Raw genomic sequence first — 23,437 nt, forward strand, 5'->3', positions numbered from 1 at the left:
CTTTTCTGCTCGCTGATCTGCAGACCATGCTGGAGTGAACAGACACCAGGGGCTGAACAGCCTGCAAATGACAGCTGCTCAAGCACTAATGCAAACCCTTTAACAGCCAAAGAAGAGACCTGAAAGTCCTCCCAGGAATTAACTTGTGTTCACATCCCTGTAAAGTACAAGAACATGTTTCTGTCACTCTGTGACCACGGTTCTAACTGTCATGTGCAGTGATAAGTCTTATCTGGAGGATGTATGCTGCTCTGTGGTTTCCATTTTCCACCAAACCATCACAGTGCCTTGGGCAACGCACAAAGGAAATATAGATCTGAATGGACAGGGGCGTTCGATCCACAGGAACTCACATGTTATGTTTGGTTTTCAGCGTTATATAATCCTGCATGTCCATGTTGACCCAATCCCACAGCAATCTTTGATGAACACAGCCAGAAAATTGGAGTCTGCTTGAAACAGCTTGAATCTGAGCTGAGAGCCTTAAACACAATGTGTGCTCTCGTGATTTTGTTGTTTAAGGGGTCTTAAACTTATTTAGGTAAAGTTAATAACTGAAAAAGGTAATAACACAACTTTAATCAACAAATCTGAATACTTCATGACTCTACTATAGATTTCAGGGCACTGAAAGTCGGGCACAGTCCACTTTTCTGGAAGCAGAACAGTCCTCTAAAATACTTTTAAAGTGAACCTGCGTTGCTTTTAAATAACGAGGTCAGTGACTGTACAACTAATCCCTGTGAGCCAAATGCTCAGGCTTTAGGATGCTGTTTCTTTCTTCTTCTTTTTTTCTAATGTCACAGAGAGTGGGTATCCCTGATATGGCCATCTTTTGCCATATCAGAACTGCCTGCTGGTCAAACTTTCACTTTAATAGTGTCAGCCAATCAGAAGAAGTGCCTCAAAGAGGAAAGAGCTAAAACAGACAGAGAATGAGCGGAAGACAGCATCTGAGTTTGCACGTCAGATCTGGCATACTTTCAGGTTCTTTAGATGCTCAAAATTAAATCTCTCTCCCTTCTTCTTGAGGCTGGTTGGGATCTATTGTGGAAAAGACTTTGGTTTTTTTCAATATTTCATTTTCAAACTGCAAATAACACATAGCTACTTCAGTAGGGTCCATCAATAATACATTTAGAGGTGGAAAGGAACAGAATAGGTGCCCTTTGTCAGGCTATGGTTGCCAGTTGGGAGAATAACCTTGCAGTTCAGGTAAGTCTGTGGTTCAGCTTCATATGTCCATCTTAATGTATGGATGATTAAACAGTGTAAAAGTTGATTAGATCAGTGATCAAAGAAAAAAGCTAACTGGTGGATACACTGTTAGGACAGATCAAGGCTCTTAAACTCTTAAAATCCACATTGCCTTTTAGCCACTTGCTAAAAAAATAATTTTAAATAAAATGCATCAATTTACTTTCTAAAAAATATACCCTTTGTGCTGTGAGAAAAATCGACAGTGCGCCTTATAATCCTGAGCGCCGTATGTATGAATTCTGGTTGTGCTTACTGACCTCTTGTCATGTTTCGGCTGTGTACAGGCAGGAGAAGGACCCAAACGCAAAACTCACGACAACGAAATTAAACTCAAAAAGCTGCTTTATTGCAGAAATGGCATGGAAAACTAAACTGGGCCATGGATAACTAACACACAGGGAAACACAGCCATGAGGGAGACTATGACACTGACAAAGAGAAACACAGGGCTTAAATACACAGAGGGATAACGACGGAATGAGACACAGAAGGAGAGCACAGCTGGGAGTAATCAGGCTGGACGAGACAAGGGAAGCAAAACTAGAAACACTCACATGAGACATGGACCTTCAAAGTAAAACAGGAAACACACTGACTGAATTCTAAACATGCAAACTTAACAGCAACTGGGGAGACAGAACATAGGAACCTGAAACATGGTACAAAAACGTCACAGTGGACATAACATGGAACACAGGGAAGCCATATGACAAAGCCAAAGAACTAAACCTATGATAACCATAACAGACCTAGGGAAACAAGAAACAGTACAACAAAGGACTCAAAACATAAACCATAATATAAAAACACAAGATCTCTTCAAAATAAAATAGGAAACATAATGAGACGCAGACATGACAACCAGAACTTGACAACGTAAGACACAGACATGAAACACATGAAGAGCAGGGGAGACTTAACATGGGTTGGAAACACAAGGGGGAACTAATAAGCAAATAAACCTAGGAGACCTAATGAGCTTAAACATACTATAAACATCAAAATGAACTAAAACTCAAAACACTGGGTCATAAGACCCAGGATCGTAACACCTCTAACCGATTATATGTGGTACACAGCGCTCAAAATCTGTCAAAAAATGTTTTTTTGACAGATTCAGGTCCCAAAGTCAAACGAACTCACTGAGAGTTAAAAACTGTCTAAATTTTTTCATCTTTAAAAATGATAAGTGTTGCTGCTTTACCAGGTGTAACAATGAAGTTTAATATTCAAGCATCCATGAAAACATAACCGACTTAGAAGTTAGCTAGCTAGTTTCCACCTAAACATGATATAGCATGTTCTGACTGAGAGATTTCTGAAAAAAATAAAACTTACAGCTCTGCTATCACTTCCAGCATAAATGAAGACAGAAAACCAAACAGCAGTGAATTTTGTAGGGTTACTGAAGTTGGGCTAGCTGGTATATAATGATGTGCTATGTGATTGCTAGCGACACAGCTATGTTAGCATAACATAAACACAGTGAAGCTGGAGGATGAACGCTAACCTTTTTCCACTTGATAAAAGTTAACACGAGGGTTCCTGATGGTTAGAGACAAATGCAATCACATGGCAGGATACTGTAAATGGACCAAACTTCAGTCAGGAGACAACTGAGATAATCCATCCACAATACGAGGTTAGTCATTAATATACTGCAACAACATGAGAATAGAGCCGCTGCAGGAGAATTCAACATTAATGAATCAATGGTATGGAAGTGGAGGAAGCAAGAAGAATAAGCTGACTAAAGCTTGATGTATCTGACTGTTTTGTTTCACTTAATGCACCTTATAATCCAGTGCGCCTTATGGTCCAAAAAATATGGTAATATACCACACAGTATCATAAGCCTGGTAACCATTATTATAATTAGGGCTTTGCCAAATAATACCATCCTCTTATATACCAGTATAAATGCTTACATGGTACAAACGTGTCACATTTTAAGATCAGTAATATGGCAACACCAAGTCTGTAGCTTCCCTAGCATACATAACAACAAGCTCAGTCATGGATAAGAGTGAGAGCCACGTGTGAGCCTCCATTGACGGTTTAGTAGGAAAAAAAGGGAACTATTAAAACAATCTCGAATAAAACTCAATACTTGAGCAGAAAACTGCTCCCACTAAAGGTGGAAACAACAAACCTGTTTCACCACTTCACAAGCAAATAGCCATCAACGAGCAGAACCAGGCCACAAAAAACGAGACGCTAGCAGCTGGTGATCTGCTACCCAAATGTAAACGAATTACTAAGGAGAGTGGTGCCAGAGCACTCGCTAGCTGTACTCTATATGACCATGAGAGTAAATACTGGATGGAAATTACTGACATGGTCACATTGTGGAAAAGCAGAGCTTTAATTAGTGCTTGCATGCAAGGTAACACGGTCAAGTTACTTTATTTTGGAAAAAAAGAGCCCCTCATTTTGTTTCCGCTAATTAATGCTTGTGACATCATTTTGAAGCTACATTACCCAGCACATTTGTCATCATTATATGTGATTATCAACATTGTTTACTTACACCACGCACTTTATTTCAAGTAGACCTGGTTTTGGAACAGCTCTTAATATTTTCTGAAACTTTCTTTCGCTAGTTTTATTTTGTCATTTTTTTCTTTTACATTCAATTTATTTTCTGTCAGGGTCCTGGGACTGGGCGACCCAGGATCTCTGAGCAGTTATGAATTATATTATTATTATCATTATCATAATGTATTTTGGTGTTGCTTCCCTTCTCTGTGCTTGTGTGTGTATATATGTGTGTGTGGCTGAGCACCCGTTTATAGGCGGCGTCAGGCCTGGAGGGTGTGGTCCTGCAAGGGGACTGGCCACACCCGAAGCCACACACCTGCTGCTGATCAGGCCTCGTCGGGGGAGCTACTTAAGAGAGTCTTGGAGCTCCCACCGACGCGGGATCATTGCATGAGACTCCACGTTAGTCGTCCTGTTATTGAGTTAGTGTGCATGCCCGCAGTTGTATGTGTCCTGACGGCTGCGTCTTATGTTTCCCGCAGGAGCAGCGTGGAAGACACGAGAGCAGCGAGCACCGGGGGGTGCTGACACGGGAGCGGAGAGAGCACAGAAACACGGACTATTCACGGGGAGACACGACACTGGAGTCTGGGAGAACACGGGGATTTATTGTTACGTTGTTTCACTTTGTAAATAAACACTGTCTATACATAGAGCACCGCGCCTGGGTCCTCCTTCCCCACTCCTTCCACGGTGTGCCATGCCATACCGTGACAGAATGATCCCGCCACGTATGGACCCAGCGGTCTCTGAGGAGAGGCTCAGGAGGGAGGTGATGGACAGGGTTTACAGACTCTGTGAGTTATGGTGGGAGAAGCCCGCGGAAGGTTTGCGTCGCGCCGTGGAGAGGCGGCTGCAGGAGACGCTTTTTAAATTTCCCTGGCTGGTTGACGACCTTAATCCTGTCGTCTTGGACTTCTTACTTTCCACCCTCCACCTCCACTCTCCTCCTCAGGCTGCTCACCGGCCTGGACAGCTGGTGGATTCACAGCCTGAGACGCCAGCCCGTACCGGAGGAGCTAGGCGAGCTGGAGGGGCTCAGCGAGCCGGAGGAGCCCGCACCGCCAGCTGAGGAACTCAGCGAGCCGGACCAGCTCAGCGTGCCGGAGGAGCTAGGCGAGCTGGAGGGGCTCAGCGAGCCGGAGGAGCCCGCACCGCCAGCTGAGGAACTCAGCGAGCCGGACCAGCTCAGCGTGCCGGAGGAGCTAGGCGAGCTGGAGGGGCTCAGCGAGCCGGAGGAGCCCGCACCGCCGGCTGAGGAGCTCAGCGAGCTGGTGGAGCTCAGTGAGCCGGAGCGGGTCAGAGAGCAGGAGCAGCTCAGCGAGCAGGAGCAGCTCAGCGAGCCGGAGGAGCCCGCACCGCCAGCTGAGGGGCTCAGCGAGCCGGAGGTGCCCGCACCGCCAGCTGAGGTGCCCGCACCGCCAGCTGAGGGGCTCAGCGAGCCGGAGGAGCCTGCACCGCCAGCTGAGGGGCTCAGCGAGCCGGAGGAGCCCGCACCGCCAGCTGAGGGGCTCAGCGAGCCGGAGGAGCCCGCACCGCCAGCTGAGGAGCTCAGCGAGCCGGAGGAGCTCAGCACGCCCGAGCAGGAGCTCGGCACGCCCGAGCAGGAGCTTGGCACGCCGGCGCAGGAGCTCAGTGAGCCGGAGGAGCCCGCTCTGCCAGCTGAGGAGCTCAGCGAGCCGGAGGAGGAGCTCTCGCTGCCGGCCGAGGAGGAGCTCTCGCTGCCGGCCGAGGAGGGTCCCGCTCGGCCGGAGGTCAGCGGACCGGAGGGACCTCCACGTCTAGCGCGGCCTCCTCGCCGTCCACGTCCGGTGCGTCCACGTCAGCGATCGGCGCGTCATGGACCTGGTGCCACGCCTCGCTGTTGCTCGCCAGAGCAGCGACGTTGCCATCGGACCCATGGCAGGCCACCAGAACAGTTCCGCCGCCACCGGACCCGTGGCAGGCCGCCGGAGGAGCAGCGCCGCCGCCACCGGACCCGTGGCAGGCCGCCGGAGGAGCAGCGCTGCTGCCACCGGACCCGTGGCAGGCCCCCTGAACTGTTTTGCTGCTGCTGCCGGACCCGGGGCCGTCCGCCGGAGCTGCTTCGTCGCCGCCGTTGGGCTCGAGGTAGGCCCCCTGAACTCTCTTGTTGTGTTGATGGGCCGCCTGTGACTGTTTGTGGCGTCTTTCGTTTTCTTTTTGCACCGCTGCGGGATGCGCGGTCTGACTCTGAGACTGTGAACTGAGTCGGTTTGTTGTTTTGTTGTTTTTGCTTGTTTTGGTTCTGGCCCTCCGTCCTGGTTCCCCCCGCCGCCCGCCCTGGGTTGGTTGTGCTGTTTTTTGTTTTGGTTTTGGGGTCGTCGGGAGCCGACCTTTAGAGGGGGGGTACTGTCAGGGTCCTGGGACTGGGCGACCCAGGATCTCTGAGCAGTTATGAATTATATTATTATTATCATTATCATATGTATTTTGGTGTTGCTTCCCTTCTCTGTGCTTGTGTGTGTATATATGTGTGTGTGGCTGAGCACCCGTTTATAGGCGGCGTCAGGCCTGGAGGGTGTGGTCCTGCAAGGGGACTGGCCACACCCGAAGCCACACACCTGCTGCTGATCAGGCCTCGTCGGGGGAGCTACTTAAGAGAGTCTTGGAGCTCCCACCGACGCGGGATCATTGCATGAGACTCCACGTTAGTCGTCCTGTTATTGAGTTAGTGTGCATGCCCGCAGTTGTATGTGTCCTGACGGCTGCGTCTTATGTTTCCCGCAGGAGCAGCGTGGAAGACACGAGAGCAGCGAGCACCGGGGGGTGCTGACACGGGAGCGGAGAGAGCACAGAAACACGGACTATTCACGGGGAGACACGACACTGGAGTCTGGGAGAACACGGGGATTTATTGTTACGTTGTTTCACTTTGTAAATAAACACTGTCTATACATAGAGCACCGCGCCTGGGTCCTCCTTCCCCACTCCTTCCACGGTGTGCCATGCCATACCGTGACATTTTCAGATAAACGGAAACTCTATTTTTATAAACAGGAACATTACCACCGTCCAGGACCCCAATTCAGTGTCCTTGCAATTCTAGACAATCATTTCCTTATGGTGTAGTAAAGTGCATTATATTATATGTAGCTGTTTTGATGTCAGTAACAACAATTATAGTGACTACAGTGGTATTTATGAATTTCAGTCAAAGCTTGTGTGGTGGCAGGTCTCATGAATAGTCATTAATAGGCATGGGTCACTTGCTGTGCCTGACCTCCTAACATTTTCCTGTTAAACACAAAACTAAAATGCCTTCATGATCATAATTTAAACAAATTAATATTAAGGTAGGTGGATGCCATTCTTGTATCCTAAGTGAATTTTAGCCGATTTGCCAAATAGTTTAAGGTGCTAACTCTAACTCTACCCCTAACAGGTTTCAGGTCACCTAGTGCATAAAAACCAGAGGAAGTGGAAAGAAATGGATGGACGGATGGATGGATAAAATATCAGCAGCACGGCCCAAACTCCAGTTAGTGGATCATGTATTTTCACCTATCACAGCAGAGGAAAGTCATTGAGTTTGATTATGCAGATATCAGCCTAGCAGATCATTCCACCTGGGATCAACAAGTTGACTTGGTATAAACGTCAGACACTATGGGATGTTTCCGTTATTTTGTCAGAGTTCTGCTCTGCTTAAATCGATACTGATTTTTATCTGGTGTCCATTTTAATACATTCATGTATTGGTGTCGCCGTGACCTTTTCATTCTCTTGAAAGCATTCAATCTGCAAATCAAATGGAGGATTTCACTGTGGAGAAAAGCAATTTCTGAATAAAAACAGGTACATGACAACACTGACCCAAATGTAGATGGTGCAAAAACTACGGGAAAAAAAGCTGCACACTTGATTAGATCTCCCAAAACTTTGAAAACCTGAAAATCTTTTCCATCATTGCCTTTGTTGTCTGCAGCAGATTGGGATTCATCAACAGTGTTGGTCAAGTTACTTGAAAAAAGTAATCAGTAACTAATTACTGATTACTTCCCCCAAAAAGTAATCCCGTTACTTTACTGATTACTTATTTTCAAAAGTAATTAATTACTTAGTTACTTAGTTACTTTTTAAAAACATGATTTACAACCTGAATAGGTGATAAAGCAATAGATCTGTCAGCCCAATTCTACTTTTTCTACATAATCCATCATATAAAATGTAATCAAATGGAAAAGTCTCTTTTTAAAACTTGTTTTATTAGTTTTAATCTTTTAACTTTATGCATCAAGCAAAAATTAAATTATATGCAACATTCTCTGACTGGAAGAAATTTATTTAACATTTAAACCTATTTTCTGCACATTCCAGCACATAAAATAATTTTTTTTGTGTTTACACTCACTCTTTCAAATAGATGCAAGTAAAACACAGCAGAAAATAAATAAAATCAAAGAGTAGCGGTCCTGTTGCTCTATTTTCACCTGTAAAGCAGGAGTAGGGTAGGCGGAGGTTTGCCCTGGTGCAGGTGTGCTGCAGCGGTCAGTGGAAGAATCCGTGAGTTTCTCTGTGAGTTTCCCATTACGTCATAGTGCACTCGGTGCTTGTTTGGAAGTTTAGGGGTTTTTTTTGCTGTTAAAAGACGTTTTCTTCCCACGCACAAAGGACGCTAATGTTTTTGTCACTTTTTATGGAATCAGACTCAAAATAAGGTCAGTACTTCCACGCTTTAAACGCTGCACGCTCATACTCTCTCCCGCACTCGATATATGATCCACTGTTGATCTGCACACAGCTGTTGTCACGAATGTCGCACTCGCTTACGTCACTGTCATGAAACATTCTCACAAAAAAAATCACGGTTTTAGTAACGCAGTAACGCAGCGTTCCTACGGGAAAGTAACGGTAATCTAATTACCGTTTTTGCAATAGTAATCCCTTACTTTACTCGTTACTTGAAAAAAGTAATCAGATTACAGTAACGCGTTACTGTAATCTGATTACGCATTGTAGCACCTTATCTTACTGTGTCAGACTGAGACAACTGCTGTTGTGGCTAAAAATACAGTAAATGAAAGAAAATGAAAAGTTACAAGTAACGCGTTACTGCCCATCTCTGTTCATCAACAACTTGGAGTCACTTCTGACCAAGACGTGTCTTTAACTCACAAACTAACCAAATCTGTAGACCTTGCTCTTTCCATTTGTGCAGTATTGTTAAACATCCTGTCTCAGAGTGATGTTGAAAAACTAGGTCATCTATTTTGCTTCTTTGAGACCAAGTGGTCTATTATCCCAACAGAGCACTCGGCTCCCAGACTTCCAGTTTGGATTTGGGAGAGTGACACTATTTCTGCATTGAAGATTAGACTTACAACTTTCCTTCTTGATAAAGTTTACAGTTAGGGCTGGATCAGGTGACCGTGAGCCATCCTTTAGTTAAGCTGCTATACGCTTAAGCTGCTGGGGGACTACTAAAACACAGTCCTGCTCAAATGTGATGAGCTGATTGTTATAGTTCTCTCTCCAGCATTGTAGCACCTTATCTTACTGTGTCAGACTGAGACAACTGCTGTTGTGACTAAAAATACAGTAAATGAAAGAAAATGAAAAGAAAAGCATCTACAGTCTTTAATTTACAGTTAGGTCTGCAGCAATGTCAACCTCAAATGCAACATGAAATGCTCAACTTGTGTTTTTTTTATTTAGTGGTTTTATATGCTCAGTGTTTCTGAAGTGATGAGCAAACAGAAGATAGAGAAACAGAGGAAATAATCATTAAATAGGGTTAATGATCATCACCCTCTCTCTGACTTCAGCTGGGCTCACTGAAAACAACTTGGATGCTCTGGTCTGAATCATATTAATCTAACAGATTCCAAATTGTTCTTATAAAGTCTTCCTCAAACACTAATATTAGCTATGGAGCTTTCTGTAGTTTTCTGTAGTAGGTTCGATATCTTTCATGTTATGCTTCTTGTTCACAATATCATTAGAAAGCATTTCCAGGTATGTGCAGATGGTACCCAGTGACTACAAATCAGTTAGTTAGAGTGCAGACACGTCTGAAAGGCAACAACATAAGGATTAAACAAAAATAGAAATGCTCAATCTGTGTGTTTTACTGACTTTATAAATGCTGTAAATGCCCTCTGTTCCCATACTTGAGCTGCATTTAGAAGTTTCAGTTAGAGAAGATGACAAGATCTACTTTCTCCTGACTTTAAAAGCCCAGTTCATGCAGACAAAAGTTTTCAGAGAAGAAGAAGGTGGCGATGTGATTAAACATTTGCAACAACGACAAAGAAGAAAAGAACAGATGTGTTCACAAAACTGCACCCAGAATTTCGTCCTTGCGAATCCCTGTGCACAGTCGTCTCTTAATGTAGGAACTGAACTGATCTTGAACAAGCCTCAGAAAACATCTTGTTTATGGCTCATTGTTGCGGAAGTGGCTGAATGTATGCTTGCTGCCATTCTTATCTATTATAACACATGGGGTCATGAGGGCGAAGGGGTTTACTGGGCAGAGATAAGCTCACACAGAGCTGGGTGTCTGCAGAAAAATCTTAAAAAGCATCGATTTCACGTTCTGAAATGTCACTCTTGTTTTCTATTCTGCTCCATTATCTGACTTTAGTTATTACATCTTTCCAAGGTCCAAGTCACAGTTAATGGTTATCTAAGAATTAATACAGCATTAATACACTAAGAAAGCCAAATGTTCAGCTCATTAGACTAAAAAAACAAACAAACAAACAGTAAAGCAACAAAGTGCCACATTTTAGAATCTGGAATGATGATCAGATGATTTTAGGTTACATTAATTGACTCTTTCAGCTAAAATTCAGGGATTTTCCTGAGCCTTGAATAGCTGCTTGTTGGTGACACCAGCACAGCTGACCGGCATCCACTGAAGGCAAAGAGTTTGTCTTATTTTATTTAACAGAAATATTATTGGGGGTTTTCCTATTATTCCTGAAGTATTTGTGTACAAAATGTCTACAAATGTTGAGTAGATGAACCCCAACTTGAATTAAATGCTTACAGATTTAATTTTATTACAGCGCTGCTTATTTTCCTTTACGTCTGCCTGAAACCTTACTCTTCAATAGCACATAAACATGGGCACTTCCTAGATCACATAGGGCCCAATTTGATCACCAGAAGGTTAGATTTCTCATTAAATTATTCATAAAACGGTGGAACATCCTGACATCTTTAAAAAAATAAGTGCACTTTTCAATGATGCGTCAACGTCTTTCCACATTCAGTGACACAGCTGTCATTACATGCACCACACGATTACGGATCAAAGAGGAAAGTTACACAGCCGTTGCTTTGTTGAAACTAAACAGAAGTATTTCACATCTTTTATTTGAAGCAACTTACATCATCCTAGAAATAATTTTAACTTTCCAGATGTTTTCACTGTGATGACGCACTGCTGCCATCACCACAGCAGGTGTTGTGTCGTATCGATAATGTCTGTAATTAATGACTCCACTGCAATTTTCACACTTTGTGAGGTCACCCAGTGACCCAGATTGGACACAGGTTTGACACTCCTGCTGTACATTGACAATGGTTTTCCTTGATATCTCTCATATTTTTGGATGGTTTTTTGATCAAGAAGCAGACATGATATTTGAACCGTGTGGTATCACAAAAGGTCAATCTTCAAACCACACTGAGAGATATTTAAAATGAGCAGAAAAGAGCAATTTTAAGTCAGAGCACTCAATTAAAGTAACCTGTATTAAAAGTGAATTCAAATAATAACTAAAGTAAATTGAATGCCATCCTCAATATCCTGAACTTGATAAGTGCTTAAGAAACTTCACGGATCTTTTTCTTTTCTTTTCTTTTCTTGTCCTACATCTGCTTCTGCATCGATTATTTTTTGGGGAAAAACTTAAATTTGACCATTTGTCTTCTCAAAAAGGGACTTACAAAACACACAGGAGCAGGTGTACAGACATACTGAAAAGGTGTACATGTGCTCCTCAGGCAGCAGTTTCACTGTCAGGTGTAAAGAAATTTTAAAAAGAAACGTATTTATATCAAATGTCAGTAGATAAACATGTTCACTCCAACACAGAGGCGGAGCCAGACATTTGAAACACCCGGGGCTTAGCCCAAAGAGTAGTATGCATGTGGGATTTTTTTTTTTTTTTTTTGGGGGGGGGGGGGGGGGGTGTAGAAATGACTGAAAGATTAATAGGCTCTGTTCAAAAAAGAATGACTTCATATAGGGAAAAATATATATCACATGTGCAGGACACCTTAAACTAGTTTTTTAATTAAGCAGCAAGGCAGAACAAGGTCAGGGCTGCATCAAGACACGAGGACTAAACCCCAATTCAACCAGACCCAGAACTGATCCAGAATTAAAACAGGACTACAACAGTTCAAAATCAGGACTACTGAGGACTTAACCAAGACAGAACCAGAATCAGAACTAGATGATAGCAGCACTAAAAATCATCATAGACCTGCACTACACTTATTTTTTAATTCTACCAAAGTCCACTATTTAGATTGAGAAAAGTTTATATAATTATTTAGCCTTGTTGTGCAAACAAGCCTGCAGAACTTAATAAATACAGAATTTGAAAAATAACAAACCTAAAAAGAAACACTAGGTACGAGATACATGAGGACCTGTCTGTCCTCGTTCTCCTCTCTCTCCCTCTTTGTGCTGACAATCATCAAATATACAGTTGAAACCAGATATTTACTCTTCAGATAAAAACACTTTTTTAATTGTAACATCAAATCAGACTAAATGTTTATTTCTTTAGATTGATAAATATAAAAACATATTTGTTAACTTTAAGAGTAAAGAGAGAAACTATCTGTATTTCTTAATTGCAAATGGCACCAAATTGTATTCAAACTTGAGCCACATTTATGGAGCTCCACAGTTCTTTTCCTGGTGTTTTGGTTGATATCTCTTGATTTTCCCATGTCACAGAAACAGGCTCTGTGTTTTGCCTTATATGCATCCACAGCTGTGCCACCAGTTTACTCACATGGACTCTACTAACCTATCAGAAGCTTCTTCAGCTCAGAATGGAATCATCTGGAGTTTTCTTATTAATTAACAATAAATTTAGTGTACATGTACTCCTAAATTTGATGAAAGTGATAAAAATAGCTCTGTCTCTCTTTATTCTGAAATTTAACTAATTCAAAATATATTTCAATATTTATCTAAAACAAAAATGTACTCTGTTGTACAGTAAAAATGTTTTATGTTTTCTCCCTAAAGTGTATGTAAATATCTGGTTACAAATGTGAATATCCTGCTGTGTACTGAAATCCCTCTTGTTTTGCATAGAAATATACTGAACAACATACAAAGCATAATATATAAAATAACATTTACCTGAGTTTTTTTCTTTGAAAGAACCCTCTAATGTCCATTCTTATGTTTCAGTACATAACTGAAACCGATTTAGTCGGGAGGGTAAGAACTGAGAATATGAAATAAACACACGTAAGCTAAGACTCTAAAAAAAAATAGCATTTGTTCGGCTTTTCATTTCGCCATTTGTTGATTCACTTGAAGAGCGAGTAACGTAATATTGGTCAAGTGATCAGTTTGATATCAATCTTTCGTGATGCACCGTCATATTTACATTATTTGTACGGTACGAATGATTTGCTTTGGTACCTGGTCAAACTTAAGCTCTCCTTAGTATGGCTGGCTCCGTCTCTCCAACAGCGCACTCACGGGCAGCAGCTGCCCCGCCCCCTCGCTCAGTCGCTTAGTGCCTGAGCTTGGATCATACCAATATCAGGGGGGGATTCGCGCACAGTCATAAATTCCCACAGTGTGCACTATGTGCTTCGAATATTGTGTGTACTTTTTGTTTTATACAGTTGTCAGCCAGGCATCTAACTATGAAAAAATTACACTCCAAAATACCCCGGGCTTCTGACAAAACAACCCGGGCTTAAGCCCCGTAAGCCACCCCCCCGCTCCGCCCCTGCTCCAACACACAGAATAGCATCAGTTTTAAATGTAATTTACAATAGTTACTATATTTTCGATGGATTCAACGTGTGTGTGTGTGTGGGGGGGGGCGTCAGTAAGCAAACTGTGGTGAAAACTCTCCTATTGGGGTTTTGCATAAAATAAATAAGCAGTAATAAACAGTTGTGTGATTCTTCAGACAGTTCACGCATTTTCTTTCCGCTTTACATGAAGTTTGTAAACTGGGATCTTCTTGTTAACCTTACAAACTGGCGCACTTGACCTGCAGATTAAAAAGCAGGAATCCGTCTTACCTGGAGTAAGCCTCTTTAACGCCTCCTGTGGCGCGATTCCTCAAACACAAACCCACGCGGGGAGCAGGAACCGGCCGGTGGCCCGTCGATTGAGCAGATAGTGGGGATGAAGTCCGTACGAAGAGTCGGGAGCTGTTCTAACAGCTGCTGCTGCTGTTGCTCGGTGCTGATGTGCTGTCCGCGGAGCGAATGCGCCTTTCACCACCCTGTCACAGTATTTCTGTCCCCCTCCCCTCCATAAGGAGCTTTTCCTCCACCTGATCCCGCGTCATTAGCCAAACACCAGCTGGAGCTCTGGACTCCCCCACCCATCTTTACTGAACCACCTCCTCGTCTCCATTGCGCTCTGCTCCGAGGAGCAATGTGTGGAAGACAGTTAGTGCCAAAATAGAAATACAACGTGTGCGCTAAATGAAGCAAATTAAACAGAAACAAAAAAAGGTAACATTTTTAAATAAATTCTAAATTAGAGCCAGTTTGTTCATATGAAGAAGTCCCAGTTTTAAGAGAAAGGAAATTTATAAATGACTAAATAGTGTTGGGTTTTTTGTTTTGTTTTTTTGCACTAACTCCACTTTGCAGTTATTTATTTGTAAAAAATGTTTGGAACCACTTTGTGTTGGTCTTTCATGTGGAATTCAAATAAAATTTATTCATGTTTGTGGCTGTAATGTGACAAAATGGTAGTCACTTCAGTGGCTCTCCTGGAAGCAGGGACACATTTCTCTTGGTTCCCACCCACTTCCCATTGCTGTTGCTTATTTCGCAGTATCAGAATGTCTTTCACTTTCTGTGGTCTCTCTTTGGACTTTTGGATCTCCGTATTAATCAGTATATTCTGGTTATACCTCATATTACTGTCTATGTTACCACAATGTGTACATATCTTTCTGGGAAGCTGCATGTCAGGCTACCTCATAGGTTTAACAAAGTACTCAAGTGTAACATCCTGTTTGGAAATGGGCACCAATAAGTGAGGATGTCCTGTCGTAAATTCTTATACGGTAAACCTGGATTAATTAGCAGGAGAAAATGAACGAAAAACTGAAGGATGTAAACTATGTTAAATTTTTGATACTGTATTGATAAAAAAGCAAAACAAAATGTGTTGGGTTTTTTTGTTTGTTTGTGTTATTTTATCAGGATTTATGAACATAATGTTCACGGGACAAGCAGATTGTTGTGATTTAAGTGATTATGGTCAGAAACAACTGAGTTGTGAAACTGAAGAAAAAGGTAAAGGTCTTTCCACTATTTGGTTCCAGATGACTTCTGGTGCATTAAAAAGAAATCCATGAATTACAATGAAACAAATAAATGAAAATAAATAAAATCTCTATTATTAATAATTAATAAAAAGTCAAATGACAATACAAATTTAATTCAATTCCAGTTTATTTGTATAACACCAAATCCCAGCTACACGCTGCAGAATTAAGGAGAAGACACCTAAAATCAGACAGCCCCTCTGTGAGCAAGCATTAGGTGACAGTGGGAAGGAAGAACTCCCTTTTAACAGGAAGAAACTTCCAGCAGAACCAGTCTCATCTGACACAAACAAAGCAATGATGTCTTGGGGTGTTTGTTACAAGCCTCGCCCAAATGATGAAAGAATAAAAATACTAATCCCACAACATTACAAAATAAAAGGAAATAACATCTAAATAAAAGTCCAGTATTCACTGTCACTATTTCTTTTGTTTCAGATTTTAGTGGGGCCACATTATACATCTGAGCGATATATATATTCACAAATATGTGAATTTTATAGACTTTTCTTCATCTTGATTTTAAAAAAGAGGTTTAGATAGCTACCTAAAAAGGTTAAGGAATGAGTCTACAAGCCAAATGGTTGGAAACCACTTGTTTAATCATACTAGTGCACAATTTCTAAAGACGTCATCTGTTTTTTAGTATATAAAATATTAATTGGAGACATAACTGCGTCTGTCAGATACACGTTTTGCAGTAAAAAGTACAATTATTCACTTTAAAATGTGGCGAGGGAGAAGCATAAAATAGCACTGACAGCTTTTGGGGAAAAAAATCTTGATCCTGCAGCAGCGCTGACAGTACCACACGACGTGTGAAAGAGCAGTCATCCTGGATCAGTATTAGCTCTGCCCCACGGAGACAAAAATAATCAGATTATTCTCAGGAGCAGCTTGTTTGATTCAGGGCCCTTGTGCTGCAAGGCCTCCACTGTATGTTGCTCTGTTTGTTCACTGTGTCGCTGCCGATGTTTAACCAATGAGAAGAGCATGACTGCTCCCCAAAGTCAGGAGGCATGACTCAAATTAGTTAGAGTGCATCGTCCTTTGAATGATTCATCAAAGAGATCCCAGATCCAGAGACGCAGTGACTGAGGCGACTGCCTGGATAAATGAAAGCTGATGTGAGGTGGGGTTGTGGTAGTGGAATATTTTTCTACCAGATGGGACACGGATATGTCACATATGATAGAGCTGAATACATTAGCCAACATAAACTTTGTTTTATAAATCTGTTATTTAATTTAGGTTGAGGTTTAAATAGTGCTTTCAGTTTTCAATTCCAAGGATTACTGTTTTTACAGGGGCAGATTCTCAACTGCAGCACAAACTTGTAGATTTTTACTGACTGGAATTCTCCCAAGCAGCTTTTAGTGTCTATAATTAGCCCTGCCGTGGAGTTGATGCCCTTCTACAATTTTGTCCAGCTCCTCTTTTGCATATCCATTCCCTTGGGTCACCTCTACATTCTGTGCTGGGAGACCTAGCAAAGATTCCTGTTGCAGCAAACATGACCGTCCATTCTTGGAATTGGTCTACCTATTAACCTGAATGAGTTGCAGGCACCATCTGATCCTGCCAGTAGTGACAAGGACACTAGCAATAAGGAAAGAGAAATTACCTTTGGCCACCTTTTTTGAAGCTGGACAACTGAGTCATTGTGTTTCACTGTGAACCTAAACTGTACCCGCTGTCAACTGTACCTGAACTGAAACACTGCTTGAAGTGCTTGCAGCACCAAAGGAACCTGCTGTGTTCAGACTCATTTTAAGTTTTGAGTACCTTTGGTTTAATTGCGGGATGTATTTAATTTGTGTTCTTTTTCTGTGCCTCCTTAAACCCATTTAGTGCAAGACATTTTCAGTTGTATAATAAACTATTAGACATGTTTCTATTAGTTCAAGTTCATCTCAAGAACAACTCAACTAACAACTTTTAGAGTCTCCTTCAGCTGGAAAGTTAAGGCCTTGTTTTGAGCAGCCTCCCGACTCACTCTGCAGGTGGCATTTTCCTGCATTTCCTTCACCTGATGTTGTAGCCAAAACAACTCCTCAGCGTACAATTTTGAAGTAGATGCTTTAAATCTCGGACGATGTTTTGGTGGGCTATGAGGTTTTCACGAGTGCTTGCTTTTTTGCTTTTTTCCTCATTTTGAGGGAAATTATTTCATTCCCCTTTTCTTGACTCGTCATTACAGCTTGACTCCATTCCGGGTATGAATTTTCTGTTTCAGATGCTAACACGGCTGAAGCAGCTTAACCTTGCACTACTGAAGTTCCTTTGAAACTGAGATCTCTAAATTTTGGCTGTAGGACTTCACATGAATATCCATAGTTTGGATGTTTGCAGCCGTCATACCGCTTTTTTAAAGTGTGATGAGTGAAAACTTTTAGTTAGCTTGTTTTCAACATCCTAAGGACCTACCTACAGCTTAAAAAGGCCTTTAAGAAACAAATTCCACCACTCAGCAGCCTGACTGAGCTGGCGTATGTATTGTTAGTTTTTATTACCAGCTACATCCATAAACTGTAATAGCTGCAGGTAGTATTTTTGTTTTCCAGACTCTTTAGAAGTGAATAGTCACCATGGCAACAACAACAACAAAAAAAAGCTGAAGCCATTATACATAACCCAAACTATATTTCTTAGCTTAGTCAAGCAGTTTATATTTCCTTAACTTCACTATGTTGTTTCCAATGAAAAGTGTCTCTGCTGTGTAAGACGTTGAGTCAGTGTGAGTGCTGAACCCCTCCAACCTCCCGATGGGGATTTGTAAATGCATAAACTATTAATTAGGCATCTCATATTATATATGAGATCAAACACAATAAAACTGAAATATTTGAAAATGGTTGTGAGATATTCAATAATGTCATGTTAATATATCAAGGATGCACTGTCACAATACTTAATACTGCAGTGCATTGTCTGATAGACTGTGATTTAATCTGTTTTTTTTTTTTACCATATTCTTTTTTACTATACACAGCTATTTTTAATTCTGTTTTATGTTGGCATCTTAAATTTGAGAAAGTTAACCTTCTTATGTAAGCATTTGAATGTATGCTTATTTTACTTTAGTGGGATTATTTTCGATTTCACATTAGATTTCACTTTGTTATTGAGCTGTATAATAATCAACTGAACTGCTTTGTTTTTGGTTGTGTTTAAATTCATTTTTTTAACTGCTATAAAAACAGTGAGCCATGATATTTACCTGGTGATTCTATGGAAAATGTTTACAAAGGCAGCAACCCTGTTAGTCAGCTCCCTCTGTCAGCATCCATCTGTCAAAGTATTTTAAGCCTTCCTAGCTGAGTTATTGGAAAACAGGCTGTAAACCTTTTTAATTCTGCTACAATACTGGACATTTTAATATGGGAATCTATAAGAATCGGCTTAGTTTGGGGGCCAGCCTCAAGTGGACATTAGAGGAACTGCAGTTTTCCATGCTGGCTTCATTTCTCTTGCAGAGGGAAAAGAACACAGGGTGAAAATTTTCAGGTCACTAGTTGTCCATGACAGGGTGTTGTGTGTGTGCGGTCTACCTCTGCTTGTATCACTTCATGTTGAGACTGTGAGTACAATAGTTGATTTTTATGTCATGTGGTCCACAGTGCATTTCATGAAGGTCAGGGCACTGAAAACAGAGGACTGAGTCTCAGTGGGCAGCCCTAATGGAAACAAACTCCATTAGGAACCCCCTCCCCTCGCCCTCTTTTCTAAGGCCTTGAGAGAAGCCTTTATGCGTTTTTAGTGGTGAATGTGAATCCTGGTCTACAAACGTTCGAGCCCTGGTTCTGGTTTGGCAGCTCAAAGGTCTCAGCTGCAGTGCCTGCAGCTCTTTGTGATTGTGAAACGGGCCAGCGGTGATGTCACAGTCGCCATGCAACAGATTTAATCTAATCCCCTTTCCCCAGATTAGAAAGAAAAATCACTAGAAGGTCTTTTGTCTAAATTACACACCATGTGAGTATTTGTTTAACCTCCATCTTCTACAGCAGGTTTACCATATGCTGTGACGCTCCACCCTGGACTAAGTTTTGACCTCTTTTGTAGGTTATACTGCTCACGGCTGACATAGAAATACAGTGCGAAGCTGCGGAATGACAAGTGAATAAATTATTCATTTCGCAGGATTTCAGCCTTAAACATTAACCCTTCAAACCAAGCACATTTCAGATGGAGAATCATAATTATTCATTATGCTTAACTGAGGCATTGCGAGAAGTGAGGAACTGCACCAATGTGGACAAGTCATTTTAACCAGGCTGAGCTTCTTAATTGGCAGATATCCAAAGACTGTTTAGGGTGTAAACCAACACCAAACCCTGACTAAAACCAACAGGCTAACTGATAGTTACCTAATAGCAGTGTAATAGAGACAACAATTACATAGGTTTGACTGGATGACTTTGTGCACTTGGAGAACTTGCATAATTCATTTGGACTGTTTGGCACAGGAGGCAAAGTGACAAACACAAGCTGGATTTTATCCCAAGGACAAAACAAATAAATAAAATAAAGCACATACAATGTGGAGAGCTGAGGGTTTACATCAAATATGTGGTAAATGAAAATAATCACAAAGGTTGTGTACATGGCACAGCAGCAGAGGTGGTGAACACAGTGGAATAAGATTCATTTAACTGTATGCATTACTGGATGTCTTACTGTTCAATTTGACTAAATATTACCTTTAGCTTCTGCTGTTATCAAATAAAGTTTAACATCTGTTGTAAAAATAGCCTCATTATATTTGCTCAGAGGTTTTCTTAACGTGCTAGCAACCTCTCCAGAGTGTGTGTTTTACGAAGATGGTGGAAGAATGATACTTTCAGATAGGAATAATGTTTTCCTGGTATATGACATCAAGCCTCTTATTAGCCTCTATTTTTGCCAGTTTGCTGTAATAAAGTCAAGGTCCATTGACAAAAACTCCTGTTGATGGACTCTCCAAAACTAATGCTTTCATCTGTATTCTTGGATTGGCCAAGAGAGGTGCTAACGCAGCTGGGCAAATCTCCTTCATAATCATATAAGTCTAAAGGAGGCATGGCATTTCTTGTCATTTAGCTATTAATTTTTTACTAGATTTCCCTTGCAAGAGTTTACAGAATGGTCTGAAAAAGAGAGTTCTCTGGGCGAAATGCCTTGTTGATGTCAGAGGTTAGAGAATGGTCAGATGGCTTCAAGCTGAAATAGACAACAGCAAATCAACCACTAACTAATAACCAACTTGTTACAACCAAAGTATGCAGAAGTGCATCTCTGAATACAGCAGAAGATCACATTTAGTGCCACGTTTACATGGGCCCACTAAAATTGGATAACAGGAGAAAGCTTGTGTGGTCTGATGAGTCTTGATTTCTTCTTCGACACTGAGATGATAGGGTCAGAATTTGGAGTAAACAACATGAAAGCATGGCTCAGTCCTGCCTTTTATCAGTACTTCAGGCTGTTGGTGGTGTAATGGTGTAAAGGATATTTTTTGACACCCTCTGGTCACGTTAGTATTATACTGGGCCTCATTTAAATACTAAAACCTATTTGAGACCATGTCCATCCCTTTATCTCCACATTGTTCTTGTCTTCTGATGGCTGCTTCCAGCAGGATAACACACTGTGTCACAAAGCTCAAATCATCTCAAAAAGGTTTCTTGAACATGACAATGAGTTCGCTGTTCTCAAATGGCCTCCACAGTCACCAGATCTTAAGCCAATAGAGCACCCTTGGCATGTGATGTAATGAGATATTCATTTTGGATGTGCAGCTGTTTTGGTGGTAAAAGGGGGTCCAGTGTATGCCTACAGTATTTAACCAGTAGTATATGAATTCATTAAATTAGCTTCATTGTGAGCCAGTAAAACTATATAATCTCACATGGCCCTGTCACACCACTTTAACATTAGTGTTGAGATGGACACCTGTACTGGAGTACCAGGGGACCAGCATCAATATTTAGTCTCTACCTTGTAATCTGAAGTTTTGGGCTCAGCACATAGTTTAATCTATTACAAATATTTTCATCAGTACTGGACAGAAGTGTTTAAATGTAGCAAAATCGAGCCACATGATCCTCAGCTGGTCTTGATCGACTCATGAAAGTTTGGCTGTGACAGACAGCTCGATGTGATCTTCACAACTGTGTCAAACAACTCCAACATGTTTCAGCAATAAAAAGAAGATACACCTGCACTCTGTGTTTGTGTCTGTGCATGTGTGTGGTATTGGACTCATTCTGTCACATCTAATGTGTGTCACTCTGCCATTAAACTTCAGTCTCATTCGATCTGAATAATACATTTCCCCCATTCTCTTCAACAACCGTCTGCTTGTTCGACACTCAAAACTGACATACAAAACCTAACAAAACACGCACACACACATTATTCCAGTGCACAAATGCAAACCAGCATGCAACATGGACACACAGATGTGTTTAAATTATCTCAGTGGTCTGATCTATTTCAGTCTCTAAATAATGGCACATTACAGCTGAAGATAGAAATGACCAGTGCTGGCAAGTTACTTTGACAAGGTAATTCATTATAGTTACTAGTTACTTATTCAAAAAAGTAACTGAGTTAGTAACTGAGTTACAAGATTCTAAACGTAATTAATTACTTGAAAAGTAACTATTGCGTTATTTTTAAAAAAAAAGTTTAACATTTTTTCCAGGGTATAATTGGCCATTTTTAACTACTTTTGATGTTTCCTCTACATTTCACCTTTAAAAACTATTTACTTTGCCTTGTTTGGTATCATTCTTATCAGCACAACCTCACGTGTCTGATTTTGCAGTTATATTTTCATTTTGACATACTGTATTTACACAATTGATCTAAAATCAGACCAAAAAAAACGTAAAATCAGAGTAGAAAATGGATATATTTTTACTGTAACAACCACAAACATGTTTAATGAATCATGTTCATAACTTTAAATGCAAATATAAATTGTCAATTTTAAAATCATATGCACAAGTTTTGCAAACAAAGTTATTTGCATCCATTTACCTTTGACCTTTTATTTAAATAACCGTTTCAAACTATTTGCATAACAATCAGCTGTTCTGCATTCAATAAGATACCACCCAAATTATTTGGGCCACTCTAAATATTTCTGTCCACTATAAAGGAGAACATCACAGCCTGATACCTGCAGCTCTGACAGCAGCAGGTGCATCACTCCTGTTTTTTACCTGGGGACAGCAGTCACCTCATTTTTCTGACACACACCACAAAACTATCCACAACACACTAACTACACAAGACAACACATTAACTACACACTCCAAACACGCTAAACGTCACAAATCTCTCGCATCTCAAAACTCGCTCTCTCTCTTTTTTTGCTGTCTTTCGCTCTCTCTCTCTCTCTCTAAAACTCCCCCCTTTTCCTAAACATCCAAATGTCATGTTGTCATATCATTTTGGATTCGTTAACATGGTGCATTTTTCCACCAACACGAAAGGGGTGTTTTTTTGTTTTGGGGTATTTTTTTGGTCATAAGCAGAGAGTGCTTGCTAGTGCTGTCCTTAGACAGTAAACGTGACGAAACTATTCAGGACAAAACGCCGCATATATATTGTTTATCATGGCTCTGGTTTTACACGGCCTATCAACACAATTTAAAAACTGGTAAATATCACCTTGTTGCTTTGTCATCTTGAAGGAGTCATGTGATTGGCTTACCACGACTACTTTATTCTTCCTCAGTCAAACAGCAGCACTTATGCGATTGTTTTGCCCCCCTAGCTGCAAAAAAGTGCCAAAAAGTGATTGTCAGGCAGAAAGTGATTGCTGTCCGCGGGAGCGTGCGCAGCTGCTTAAAGCTGTAGCGCCCAGATTACTTACGTAGACAGCTACTTCTGTACAACTGATGCGGTAAGGTGCGGTAAGCTGAAGACAGTTTCAACCGTCTGGTTGTTGAAAAATAGTAACGCAACCGCATGGCATTTTCTTGTTAGTAACGGTAACGTGTTGTAACGATAGAAGTAGTAATTAGTTAGATTACTCGTTACTGAAAAAGTTAACGCCGTTTGTAACGCCGTTACTTGTTATTCCCATCACTGGAAATGACAGCTCTTACAGAAGA

General features: G+C 41.3%; 2 protein-coding genes across 2 annotated transcripts in view; one reads left to right on the plus strand and one right to left on the minus strand.

The window, feature by feature from the left end:
* crfa4 (cytokine receptor family, class I receptor 4) overlaps nt 1–14,302 on the minus strand; it is an 81,931-nt gene extending 67,629 nt beyond the window's left edge. The window contains exon 1 of the mRNA XM_085399370.1: nt 14,065–14,302. The gene's annotated coding sequence lies outside the window, so the exon portion shown is untranslated. The remainder of the gene's footprint in view (nt 1–14,064) is intronic.
* On the plus strand, nt 4,520–5,914 carry LOC146641869 (uncharacterized). Its single transcript, XM_085398247.1, has 3 exons — nt 4,520–4,608; nt 4,757–5,620; nt 5,857–5,914. The coding sequence occupies exons 1-3, from the start codon at nt 4,520–4,522 to the stop codon at nt 5,912–5,914; spliced, it is 1,011 nt and encodes a 336-aa protein (XP_085254373.1).
* Nucleotides 14,303–23,437: the final 9,135 nt, after the last annotated feature.

Source organism: Rhamphochromis longiceps, linkage group LG23 (genome assembly GCF_057381845.1).
Source record: "Rhamphochromis longiceps isolate RC_006_pf linkage group LG23, R_longiceps_female_GT1.1, whole genome shotgun sequence".
Classification (NCBI taxonomy): Eukaryota; Metazoa; Chordata; class Actinopteri; order Cichliformes; family Cichlidae; genus Rhamphochromis; species Rhamphochromis longiceps.